This window comes from Enoplosus armatus, chromosome 8 (genome assembly GCF_043641665.1).
Source record: "Enoplosus armatus isolate fEnoArm2 chromosome 8, fEnoArm2.hap1, whole genome shotgun sequence".
Classification (NCBI taxonomy): domain Eukaryota; kingdom Metazoa; phylum Chordata; class Actinopteri; order Centrarchiformes; family Enoplosidae; genus Enoplosus; species Enoplosus armatus.
Window position 1 is genome coordinate 19651434 of NC_092187.1, and position 13674 is coordinate 19665107.

Below are 13674 nucleotides of genomic sequence, written 5' to 3' on the forward strand. Positions count from 1 at the left end.
GATAAAGAGAGGAAGTGAGTGAGCGCAATTTCGGTAATTAAGTAATTCATTAATTAAACATCATGAAGTCTCTAACCTGGATAAAATTTAAAAAAAAATGGCATGGGAGTTCAGTTTTGCTCTACAAACGTCTGACTTGGAAAAAGCAGCAGAGTGGGACCTCTCGCAGCAGTAGCAGCAGTCACACACTCACCACGCCTCCTTCGGCCATGCTCCCCGGGCAACTGCTGTTATTGAATTTTAGACTTAAAGTTTGTATGAATTTAACTTTATCTTCTTAAATAGGGGAATGTGAGGACGCGAGGTAATGTTTGCTGCGACGTTAGAGGTTTCTGTCGACCGATTGTTTTGAAGAACTTCAGCGGGCGACCTCTGTTTGTGTTACTTAACTGCTTGTGTAACACATGAACGCTGGCTGGTAACGTTAGCTAGTCTCTGCTACAACAGAGGCTGAAAGGTAGAATAGCTTACTAGCTATATATATATATATGTAGCTAGTTAGTTAGCTAGTGTCCCGTATAGCTAATAGCACGTTCGCTGTTGGGGTGGGTAGTTGCAGATGTTTACCACCATGAGAATATGTTTGGTCTCGGGTCTGACCAGATTGCCCAGTTGTGTAAATTCAAGGGCGGCAACAAGAGTAACACCTGCCCTCTGCTGCAGACACCAGCATCGGACCCTCAGCTCTGAGTCTGCAGATGTCAAGGTAACATAAGCGTCTCTCTGTGTTACTATATTAGCATACAGTATACACATTTGCTTTCTGACTTTATTAGTTAATGGCTAATCGACTTCATAACATAACTGTAGCAGCAAAGTTGGTTGGCTTTTCTCTGTAGGCTGTAGCATAATTCAGACTGTATCCTTTTCGGCATGATTGTAGTTTTTTTTTTCAGATTATTTCTCAGCAAATGAATGTGAGGTTAGCCAAACTAACGTTACAGTTGGACGTTAAATGGTAAACGTGCACTGCCAAGTCGGTGTTTGAGCGTTCTGTCAAAGATGTTTGCTAGAGAAAGACCAACCACTCTGTCGTTATAATATTAGACAAGACGTAGTTATGTGAGTTATGGATTGTTATCAGAATCAGAATCAGAAACTGTTTATTGCCAAGTAACATACATTACAAGGAATTTGCTGTGGTCTGAAGGTGCTATTGTTTTGATAACAAATAAGTAGAATATAAAAGCTAAAATAAGAATAAGAATAAAAATAAAGAAAATAAAAAAAATAAGATAAGATAAATAACAACAGTGCAGTGACCAGAATAAAGTAAAGTGTCCAGATAAAGTGTCCAGTGGGGGGGTGAGTGCGTTAATGTAACGCAGTGGGGACAGGGGTGATGTACGTTAATATAACGTATAGCTTGTGTTTGTGTTCTGGGGGGGGGTCAGTGAGAGTTTGTCAGGTTGACTGCAGAGGGGAAGAAACTGTTTTTGTGGCGGGAGGTTTTGGTCCTGATGGACCGCAGCCTCCTGCCAGAGGGGAGGGGGTCGAACAGATGGTGTCCGGGGTGGGAGGGGTCGGCAGCGATCTTCCCTGCTCTCCTCAGGGTCCTGGAGGAGTACAGGTCCTGAAGAGATGGAAGGTTGCAGCCGATCACCCTCTCTGCAGAGCGGATGATACGCTGCAGTCTGCGTCTGTCCTTGGTGGAGGCAGCAGCGTACCAGACGGTGATGGAGGAGGTGAGGATGGACTCTATGATGGCAGTGTAGAAGTGAACCAGCATTTTTTGTGGCAGGTTAAACTTCCTCAGCTGCCTCAGGAAGTACATCCTCTGTTGGGCTTTCTTGATGACGGAGCTGATGTTCAGCTCCCACCGGAGGTCCTGGCTGATGATGGAGCCCAGGAAACGGAAGGACTCCACAGTGTCCACTGCAGAGTCACACAGGGTGATGGGGGCGGGTGGGGCTGCGCTCTTCCTGAAGTCAACAACCATCTCCACTGTCTTTGAAGCGTTAAGCTCCAGGTTGTTGCTGTTGCACCAGGTCACCAGATGGTCAATCTCCCACCTGTAGGCAGATAGTAGTTTGGCTATATTTGCTGTTGTAAAAGACCAACAGAGTGGTACGTCTGTCTGTAGGGAAACACTCACATCCAGGGCTAACGTTTATGTCGCGTTAATTTGTCAACGTTCTATGTGGTCGCATTTGTTAGCTAGCAGCTAGCAGCTAGCTTGGTGGAGTACTTAACTTTTAAATAAACACCACTTCAATATTTGAAGCGTGTCCCCTTAAAAGCTCTGAATATCGACCACCGGAGCATGTAGGGCTGAGCAACAGCTTGTCTTGTCCTGTGAAACTATAATGTTAACTGAAACTCGGCAGCAAAAGTTGAGACTAAGTAACGTTGCTGTCATCAATATTATACAGGGGCAATCAGATATCTTTAACCTAGCTAGCTAATAGCTAAATGACAGGAGTTACTTACCATACGTGGGCGAACAGTATACAATATTTTATTAATAATGCTAAATATATTGCAGTTTTTTTAATGTATAATGATAATTATGTTTGATAATTATTAGGATAATAATTAAGTTACATGCATGAATACAAAAAAATACTCACGTAAAAGAATTATGAGATGATAAATCCAAACCGTGATTCAAAATGTTGATACTCCACTAAAATCATGAGATAAAAACGAGACTTCAAAATTATAACACAAAAATGATACCTTACTATCTCATAATATGAAATTAACATTAGGGTTTTTTTATCATGTAAAACGTTGCATTCTCCTGCTGTAATGGGCTTCCATAATTACCATTATATGTGAACTAAACTAAATTAGTATTTAAGTCGCTTGCAGTTGTCTTCTGTGTAAAATATTAAGTCAACATTGATAAAATATTATTCTGTTGTGCAGGTAAATCCCCTGTGAAACAAAGGGTTGTCATTTTTATTTACTCACATTTTTCATTCATCCATTTTCATTCATATTCATTCATTATTGTGTTTCACTTGTGTACAGTTTTCACAGTATTACTTATACCAGTGGTTGTTGAGCAGTGGTTGTCTATAGAAGTAGTAATGGGACTCCCTCTAAGAACACTTGGTATCCCATATTCAAGCAGATCTGGACAGGGTAACATTATTGAAACAATATAGTAAATACATGGTTTCTGAATACGACTGGTTGTCCATAAATGTATTAAGTTACTTAAGAGGCCATTTAACTTCTGCCAGCTGGAAATATATTTTGTCCATTATGAGTCATTTTTCTCTCGTGCTCTTGAATGAGTGACAACTATTTCTATTCTATTCCCTGCTCTGTTTCAGGTGCTGTATGATGGGCTTTGTCCCATATGTGTGACAGAGATCCGGTTCCTCCAGTTTCTGAAGAGAAACAAGCCTGGGAAAGTAGATTTTATCGATATCTCCAAGCCAGGCTATGATGGAGCAAAATACAAGGACATCAGTTACGAGATGGCCATGGAGGAAATGCATGTGATTGATGAGAAAGACGAGGTAAACTTACATTCCACTGACTTTACAAGGACTGTAATATTCTGTTTGTCATATTACCATTTGGGAAGATTTTTGCAAGTGTAGTATTATGTAGTGCTGTACTATGGCAGTTGGCTAACCTCCTTTGGTTTGGCAGGTTCACCGTGGGGTCCCAGCATTTGCAGTCATGTACAGTGCAGTGGGCCTTGGCTGGCTGGGTCGCTTCATGATGTGGCCACCTTTGAGACCATTTATGGACAAGTCCTATGCCATCTTTGCCAGGAATCGCTTAAAGTGGACCGGACGTGGGGAGGCGTGCACCACTGGACGCTGCGAAAAGAAAACACAGTGACACTTAACCACAGTTTACCAAGTGAATTGATTGTGAAGACAAACTGGATAAATACCACATGGTTTGTCCTGTCCAACCATCTGTATTATGAAGCTGTCTGGAAAAGCTTCAAGACTGTTCTTAGCTGAAGGGAAATATTGACTGCCTGAAGCCATAATTTAATGCAGAATTGTACTTGTAAGACTGTAAGTGCGATTAAACATACTTCAGTTAATTCAGTTAAAATAATGAAGACCTCTACTAAATATGATTAAAAAATGAAAATGATGACAGCAATAGAGATGTTGATATTGCAAGACAAAAGCAAAAACAAGGTCCTCCAATCTACTGGAAGTGGCTCGAATATGAAAATTGATGTATAATGTTAAGTGTCATATTAGAATCCAAAGAAATATGACTAAAAAGCATAGGTTATTTTGAATACACTGTTTAAAAACAGCTCACTCTGGCTATAAACAACATTTCTTCAGGAATTTTGTGATCAATAATTCATGCCTCTCATCATCTCGAACTCTGAGCTTTGTAACTCAGACTGATATTTCTTCTAACAAAAACAGTGAGATGAGCAGACAAAAGAAACTTTGGATACCAACAAAAATATTAAGTCTAACCTTAAGAGACCGAGCTTTACTCCAAAAGATGGAGAGAAATGGTGTACAGTATATGTCATACTACGAGAAATATACAGTACAGAGAAAATCACTGAAGCGAAATGCAGTCAATTTGCTGTCACGCACGGTTTCATTCAAAAGCAGATAGAGATCCAAACCGTCAGGAAGCTGCCACTAGATGTCGTCATAAGTCTAAAATAATATCAGCTGTGAGAGTGAAATTGTTCCTTAGGAATTGTGTTGTGTGGCAGTCATGATTATTGACCAGATCATAATAGACCTCTTTCATTTTAAAGTTGCCTTTTCTTTACAGTTTTTCTTTAGATGGTTGACAGATATAAACAGAAATGATGTGTTCAGTAGAATCTTTCTTGTAGAAGGGGGTGAAATTGATATTTAGTGTGTCTGACAATAAAGGAAACTCAAAAACTAAAACTGACTGAACTGGCATGGTATTTTTCATTTTAATTTCTCTTTGTAAGTCATTTCTGTGTGCTGGCCGGACAGATACAGACACTCAATAGTTTTTAATCCCACAGGAGCCTCTGATGTGGTGAGCATGTTTCATCAACAATACATTGCAAAGCAGGACAATGCGTGCTTTTCAAAGGTTATATGAGTTGTGGCTATAGGACAGTGATGTTTACAAAATATAGTCTGATATAAGGCAGACACATTTCAGTGTGATTTACTTACTTTCTAGATGACTGAAAATTCATTTTAGGTAAGACTAGATTGCAGCCTGAGAGTTACTGGGTACAAGTACTTTTTTATTTCAAAGTGCTTTTATAGGGTACAGTTTTTATTGGGTAACAAGGCAGGGGAAATGGGGTAACAGTGTTGATATATAACTGAGATTATATTATTTATTTTAAAATGATATATTTACAAAACAGATGATATTTATAGCTATAAAATATGTGATCATTTTACTGATTATGTAATGAATGACTGAAATGAAATAAACTGTTCCATTGTTCATCCACTTTTCACTGTATTTACAGTATAGTTACAGCGTATGTGGATTGTAAAATGTAGTCCCTTGTTCATCCCTTTTTCACTAGAATTACAGAGTAATCACAGGGTATATTGAAGTTTATTATTAAGTTTCTTGTTTTTGTGTTTTTTATTAAGTTTAAGTGCCTTTTCATGACATAACTGAGCTAGGTCTGTTGGTACCTTGTAATTACTTAATATACACTGGGTAATACTAGGTCCCCCCTAAAGGGAAATTTGTTGCCGTCTTATTTCCCATACTTCTTCACATGTGTTTATATGTACCCTGTAAGTATTTCTGTGGTACCCCATATGTACATAATATTTACATTGTAAATTGTGGGCTGTAATCTAAAGCATTTCATTTTATCTACTAATCACTGCAGAGTTGTAATTGTTTTGCATCACATGTTGTGGCTTGTGCAGAGTTTCTAAGAATTACAGAGCTGGTGACCAGTTTCACAGCCCTGTTTGTCTTGAGGGGAGGTGTGTAGTGTGGTGTAGTGTTGTGTTGAGCCATGACATACGAAGCAGCTAACATCAGCTCACTGAGACTCTTGAGTTATCACCCCTTCACTAATTTTAGACTTCCATTCCTCCAGTCAGCAGTGACAACACATGACTTTAAGCCTGTGTGGTCTCACAAAGCATTGGTCGTGCTTGACCACCCCCCAGCCCAGCTCGACCAATGAGATTAAAGTGCTGCACAAGAAAAGGGTTGAATTAAGTATCAAAACACAGTAGAAATAGTGCTTCTGGCAGTTTGTCAAAATTTGTGTACTGGATTTCAAAGAACAGAAAATTGGTTGAAGAGGAATTGTGAAGACAGAAGAAGTAGGTGTTGTCTTTCAGGTAAATCCTCAGTGAATGCTATCATCAGACGTTTTCCGTCAAGGTTAGAGTAGCTATAAGCTACTTTGGTTCATGACCTTACCCCACTTAAGTGAAAAACAACCATAGTAGATGTTTGACTGTTGCATACCCAAGCTGTTTGCCTTTCTCTTTGTGAAGGCACCACACTAAGTGTTTATGAATGCATTATATTTTACATAGTAATAAAGTACACTTCTATTTTCTAAGGACATGTGAGCAGCTATAGCTGTCTGTGTTCTTGAATTTCTGTGTCACCTGGTAGATACAGATCTATTGGCAGAATGTAAAGTATTATTTACAGGCCATGTAGACGTATTTGCTCTGAGGTTTCATGTTGCATTCATGAGGGGACACAGTACGAGGAAACGGGACGTGCAAGGCTTTCATGGAACATAATGTTTGTTGTTGAAAGCGCACGCTCTGTTAATAGTTATCTTTTTTATAGAAGTGACAATGTGCTCTTAACAGACATGCACTGGAGACACTGATAAACCAAACTTACCTGATGCTTAGACACTTGTTTCTATCAGAAGTTTGTCCTTATTGTTTTTCAAGGTAATTAATTAATTGAAACTTTATATTTTATATAAATGATTAGATTTTAGGGAATATAATTTGCATATATAATATTACTTTGAATGTAGTTTACAAACAATAGACTTTTTTAGCTATGCTGGCTGCTTGGCTCTGGGGAGGGCAATGTCGGTCTGTCAGTCGGTCGGTCCACCAATTTGGTCCAGACTGAAATATCTTTACAGCTATTGGGTAGATTGTCATGGAATTTGCTCCATATATTCAAGGTCCCTGGAGGATGAATCCTAATGACTTTGGTGATCCCCTGATTTTTCCTATTGCGCAGCCAACAGGTTGACATTCTTGGTTGTTATCGAAATCTGTCTACAACTATTGAATGGATTGTCCTGAAATTTGGTTCAGATTGGTGCAGACATTCATGCTCCCCTCAGGTTTAATTGTAATAACATTGATCCCTTGATTTTTCATCTAGTGCCATCATCAGGTCAACATTTCATACCTGTATGATTACCTGCAAAACTGACATTCCCGTCAGCCTCAGCACTACTTTGTTTAGTGCTAAATGGCAAATGTTAAGCATGCTAACACACTAACTTAAGATGGTGACCATGGTAAACATTATATATGTAAACATCAACATACTAACATTGCCATTGTGAGCATGCTAGCATGCTGATGTTAGGTTATATTTAACCACTGTGCCAAAATGCAACCTCACAGAGCTGCTAGCATGGCTGTTAGTCTTGTTCTAAAGTGTTTGTTTTGTGTATTTTCCTAGATTCCTGTTGCTGCTACGGCGTAAATCAACGCAAGCTCAAGAGTGACATTTAGACTTGATTGATTACTGCTAACAACATCAGGTCAAACATGGGTCGCTACCTCAGCACCAACTTGTGTTCAAGTTCTGTGAACAAGACTTTGAGGTCATACTGCAAAATTAGATACCTAACAAGCCTTCTCAGGAAGTACCCTCGTCTGGCTAAAGCACCACTCTGCCTGGACCATCCTTCCACATTCACAAGAAAAGCTATTTTTAAACGTTTAAACCACAGCGATACTAGCTCTGGTTCTAATAATTTCCTCAGAGATTTTACCAAAGAAGTGAAACATCTCCAGGTTGTGCAGTTTTACTCATCCTCCAATAGGAATACATTAAAAGCTGGAGCCCCGATCGGGATCTGTGAGGAAGCACAGAATAGTTTTAATTTGAGTTCACTGGGAGGACGCCTTGGTCAATCATTTAATCAGTTGTCCAGACACATTAACATTTATTTCAAGAGAAAGGACGTTGATAGTGTAGCTGAAAATGCCTGTCTTGTTGTCACAACTCCAGAGTATCTTGGCAGGTCACACAGGCGTAGTCAAAGTCAACGGGCGGCCAGGGAGCGAAATATGTCTGAGGGCAAAGACACAACGCAGACCTTGAAATGCAAAGACAAACCGCAGAGCTCAGGAACAAGTCTTTCAACACAGGACAATTCTGGACTGCAACTATTTCACATCAGCTCTTTGGCGACAACATTTGGTGAGAGCTACAGTTATGTTGCCAATCACATTAACTCGGCCTTCTCTCGCAGTTTTGCAAAAATTCAAATGCAAGAGAATATGGAAACCATGTCCACCACAAGAGGGACAAACAGGAGGCAGAAGAGGAGAAAAATGCAAAACACTTACATCATAAACTCTCAAGAAGCTGAAATGTCTCAAGTAAAATCGGGTGCTAATCAGGCAACAGTGGAACCTAACAATATCTCCAGCAGCTGGGAGGAGGGCTACCTTCACTTTGCAAGACACATTAATAGGTATTTTGGTGCCAAGGTTACGAATGAAGTTGACCAAGATCAGAATAGGAGAGAACAACTACTGGTGGAAAAGAATAGCAGTTACAAAAAACACTTTTCAACACAATCTACCTCACAAACTCAAGGTGCCGTGTCACAACTGAAGCCAGAAGAACCTATCATCCCTCCAAATGGAGCCGTTTTCCACAGCAGCCATAATACCACTAACTTTGGGGAGAACCATTTCCAAATGTCCTCTCATATCAATCAGTATTTCAAGGGTCAAAGTGGATTGGATGAGGACATTGATAGAAATCTCTTAATAGAGATGGACCCTGGATCTGCTACCTCTAAGAGACTGAAGACTGTATCCCTTATGGACTGCCTTCGCCACCCCACAAGTGCCATCCCTGACTTGCTTGGTACTTATCTAAAACTGGGCCCCTTGACCCAGACTGGTAGGCCCAAACCTGCCATGACTTCACCAAACACAATATTGAATAAAAAGGTAGCTATTGCTCAGGTCACCTACAGGTTGTAAAAACATTGCTGGTACTGTTACAGAAGCTAAAACATATGAAATGAAATGAAACTGATATGCAAATGTTTTCTGGTTCTCAGCTCGTCTTGAGTCGGAGGCAGGCAGAGGAAATGACACGAGGATTGATTGGCAGTCTGGCACAGGCTTCATCTCCTGAAGCTCTGACTGCCTGTGTGGAGGCACTCAATGAACACCTTATCCGTTACCCATCATGCAAAGCTTTAATGTGGCAGGTCTGTTGGACGTGAAACAAATCACACTGACAAATGTTTAACAAACTGATTTGACCTCAGTAAATTCTTAAAGATGTTTCTGTTTCCAGGAGAAAACTGCAGTCACATTGTTGAGAAAGCGACGAACATACAGAGATAACCAGGTGCTTCAGAGCACCTTAAGAGAAACATTGGCTCTAATTGGCTACGTGGATCCAGTCAAAGGTCGAGGCATCAGAGTGCTCTCAATTGATGGTGGTGGCACAAGGTACGAAAATTGATTATTAATGAATTATGGCCCTTTAACCATGCAGAGTGCATGCTGTACACAGAACTACAACTGCAACTCGTGATTATTTTCATTATTAATTAATTTCTCAGTTATTTTCTATGTCAATCAATTGGTTGTTTTGTCTATAAAATGTCAGAAAATAGTGCAAAACCCAAAGATATATAGTTTACTAGAATATAAGACAAAGAAAAGTAGCAAACCCTCACATTTCAAAAGCTGGAAGGAGGGATTGTTTGACATTTTTGCTTGAAAAATGACTCAAAGGATTAATTGATTATCAGACCAGTTGCTGATTAATTTTCGGTGTATCGACTTATCAATTTATCAACTAATTGTTTAAGCTCAACCCAGAACCCTTTTTAAGATGGTCTCTTCCCTGTGTTCAGTACACAATTGCATTCTTGACTTACATATTTCAACTCATCATGATATGTTTCATGTTTTTGTCAATATTTTGTCTTTTGCCTTTTCTAGAGGTGTGGTGCCTTTGCAGGTGTTAAAGCTACTGGAAGCTGAGACAGGCAAGAGGATCCACCAGCTGTTTGACTACATCTGTGGAGTGAGCACAGGTGAGGTAAAATTATTCTCAGCAACATCTCAACGCTTCTCAGTCTGAATCTATAATTCTCACTTGTGTGTCTTTGCATATGTTTATTAAAGGTGCCGTCCTCGCCTTCATGCTGGGTCTTGCCCATTTTTCTCTAGAGGAGTGTGCTGACATGTATCGGCGCTTTGGCTCTGAAGTGTTTCGGCAGAACCCGCTGGTTGGCACCGTGAAGATGGGCTGGAGTCACTCTTACTATAACACTGAGACCTGGGAGACAATACTACGGTATGCACAGAATGGATTCTAACAACAGTATAGAAGTGCTCAAGTGAAGCTAGTGAATTCTCAACATATTAATAAGACAGCAATACAATCAGGTCTGACCGAATTTTCTGTTTTTATCTTATTCAGAGAAAAGCTGGGAAATAGAGTGCTTGTTAAAACGGCCAGAGATGAGTTGAGTCCCAAGGTAAGAATACTGCAATCACTATCAGGCTCACAGCACTGATAAAATACTGGGTATTGGGTTGATGAGGCTACAGCTGCCCCCAACTGTTGTCACAATACAATTAACACCATTTTGTTTTGTTTCAAACATTGAAATTGCAGTTTGCACAGGTTTTGTAAAATGTTCACGTTCAGGGTATTGTTGGTATTTGCTCAGGTTTCAGCAGTCAGCGCAGTGGTAAACTGGGGTACCAGTCCAAAGGCCTTCGTCTTCCGCAACTACAACCACAAACCGGGCTCTCTCAGCCGCTACGCAGGAGGCTCAGGCTGCCAGATGTGGCAGGCCGTGCGAGCATCATCAGCTGCCCCAGGATACTTCCAGGAGTTCCCCTTACAGAGTGACATTCACCAGGTTGGAAACTGCTGACGTTTCTGCATTTAAGGTTTTCAGTGGAAGAATCAAAATGATGTTACCAAAGACACATTTTTATATGTACGTGGAATAGATTAATTATTAATACATTTTTCTTTGGACCTTTCCCTTGACTAAGAGAATAATTACAAAACCTCTCCCCAATAGCTCAAAAGAATACAACAGTAGATAATTCCTACAATTAGTTTACCATTAATTGCTTAAAGTGCATGAAGAAGTGCCTGCGGACACCCTGTGGTGCACACAAAAGCCATGTTTTTGATGTAACTTAAAAGAAAAAAGGAATTGAATAAAACATAAATCTTAAGTTAAAAGACCCCTGCCTGCTCTCCTAAAATACAGCCCCTAAATGAAATTAAGAGATAGGTGTTTTGATATTAATAACTGTTGAGTTTGATTATCTTTATTCAAGCTTTAAGTTAACTGCAGTAGAAACATCTGAATCAGGCTCTGTGTTTTGGCTCTCACACATGGCTTAGAGTGGATTAGAACTGAACAAAACACTTTATTTATTTCTGTGTGTCTTTGTAGGATGGGGGAATTATCCTGAACAATCCCTGTGCCTTGGCTGTCCACGAAAGCCGTCTATTGTGGCCCAACCAACCTTTCCAGTGTGTGCTGTCCCTTGGCACTGGTCGCTATGACAATGCCAAGAGGGGACCTGCCACCTCCACCAGCCTGCGGGCCAAAATCAGCAACCTAATCTGCAGTGCTACTGACACTGAAGGGGTCCACACCCTTTTGGACGATCTGCTGGCTCCAGACGTGTACTTCCGTTTCAACCCCATGTTGAGTGCTGTGGTGTCCCTGGACGAGAGCCGGCCTCAGGCCCTGGACCAGCTGCAGAGGGACACCCAGAACTACCTGGAGAGAAACCGGCCCAAACTGGCCAGGCTCTGTTTAGTCCTTGGGGCAGAGCGCTCAGCTGTTAGCAGAACTAAGGACTGGATGAGTGAGAGGGCCTGGGAGATGAAGCAGAAATGGGTGTGAGTAGTTACAACATGAGGCATGTCTACACATAGATGCATACCCCATGCACAGATACACTTGTATACAGGCTGCGGACAAAATAACAGAAACACCTGGGCTCTGACTACTGCAAAAACATGGATGATCTACACTCAATACTTTCCCTGAACACATCCTGTGTAGACACAGAGCACTGAAGCTACTCTGCTCACATTCTGCTTTCTTTCAGGCTGTAGTATTATTTTATTAATCAAATATTATCTTATTGAGGGTCTACTTTACAATAGCAAAGACAACCACAGTTGTGTAGTTTTCTGTCTTTGACATCTGTTGTCAATGTGATTTGTAGTTTTTGCAGCTCAACTCACAATTACAAAGCCAGCAACGTAAGTGAGTTGTATTAAGTTATGGACTGATCGGCCGCATGCATCTGCTTTAGATGAGGTTGAACAGACACCATTTTTATAAGTGATTATTCAGGTCAATATAAGACAACTTCCAGAGGAACAAAGAAGCCAGATAATTGTCGCTGAGCTTCATCAAATCCGTCATGTTCTATTGTATCGTACGGTGTCTCTGCTGATTTGTCCACTTCGTGTTATTCATGTACTGCATGCCAGAGCAATCTGATGTTGCCAACAAGCCTCACTTACATATAGCGTTTTGTTTGATGACTTCTTGACATAGAAGCACTTTCTTGCACTTTATTAGAAAATCTTTGTATGCACAAAGCAAAATTCACTATCCGATTATTGCTGTCTTTGAAAACGTTGCACCTCTCAGTGTTGTTGACTGTACAGCAATATAAGCTATAAATCATACTTTCATGTGACATTACAGCTGATGTAGTATATTGTGCTATTGGGCATTTGAGTATTTGTTTTGAATAAATTCATATTTATGAAGACTCTTTTCCTTGTCATTAAAACCACCACCACTTTTCGTCAACACAATTAATAAATCACCCTGGTCTTGGCAAATGATGTAAGACTTTATCAATGAGGGAGAAGCCATCCAATCACTTGAATGTGACGGGTTAAATCCCCCCCATGTGTCTGGAAGCTGTGCCCTCCCTGTCCACAATAGACTGACTTTGTTCCAGACAGAAACGCTTTGTGTGAGAGAGAGCGTGCGTTCGTGCCAGCCACAGTGAAGATACAAGGTCAGTAACCCACCCCCCATTTAACACACTGAAAATCAACAGCACACATTAAAAAAAATACAAAAAATAATTGATCCCTTAAGGAAATTGTAGTTGATTGTTGCTTGATGACACCTAAACCTTATTCACCAACTAGTGTATGACATGTCAGGTTTGTATTATTCTCCCATCACAGAGGAGGTGACGTTATATTTATGTGTGGATTTCACAATGGATTTATTATAATAGGCTCTCAGGCCCTGTTTTCCAGGCGTGTGACCCGGGCTCGGGATAGCCGTCCTGATGAGTCACACGAGCCTCTGTTATTTTGCCTGTCACTTGCTTTAAGATGATGGAGGGACAAATAACACTAAAACTAGATGCTGCTGCTGGAAAGGTGAAGCTCACTGTGAAGAGGATGTGGTGAATCTACTGTGACAGAAGATGAGAAGAAAGTAGGAATCCACTTTCACTGCAACAAAGGGGGAAAAGG

The 13674-nt window shown here is 40.5% G+C and overlaps 2 protein-coding genes across 2 annotated transcripts; both read left to right on the forward strand.

Moving 5' to 3' along the window:
- The first annotated feature begins 369 nt into the window (after positions 1 to 369).
- LOC139289331 (uncharacterized) lies at positions 370 to 4844 on the forward strand. Its single transcript, XM_070910911.1, has 3 exons — positions 370 to 706; positions 3285 to 3473; positions 3610 to 4844. The coding sequence occupies exons 1-3, from the start codon at positions 560 to 562 to the stop codon at positions 3802 to 3804; spliced, it is 531 nt and encodes a 176-aa protein (XP_070767012.1). The 5' UTR covers positions 370 to 559; the 3' UTR covers positions 3805 to 4844.
- A 4083-nt stretch (positions 4845 to 8927) lies between these two features.
- On the forward strand, positions 8928 to 12061 carry LOC139288549 (calcium-independent phospholipase A2-gamma-like). Its single transcript, XM_070909863.1, has 8 exons — positions 8928 to 9107; positions 9221 to 9373; positions 9463 to 9620; positions 10119 to 10213; positions 10305 to 10476; positions 10603 to 10660; positions 10856 to 11050; positions 11603 to 12061. Exons 1-8 carry the CDS (start codon positions 8928 to 8930, stop codon positions 12059 to 12061), a joined length of 1470 nt encoding a protein of 489 aa, XP_070765964.1.
- Positions 12062 to 13674: the final 1613 nt, after the last annotated feature.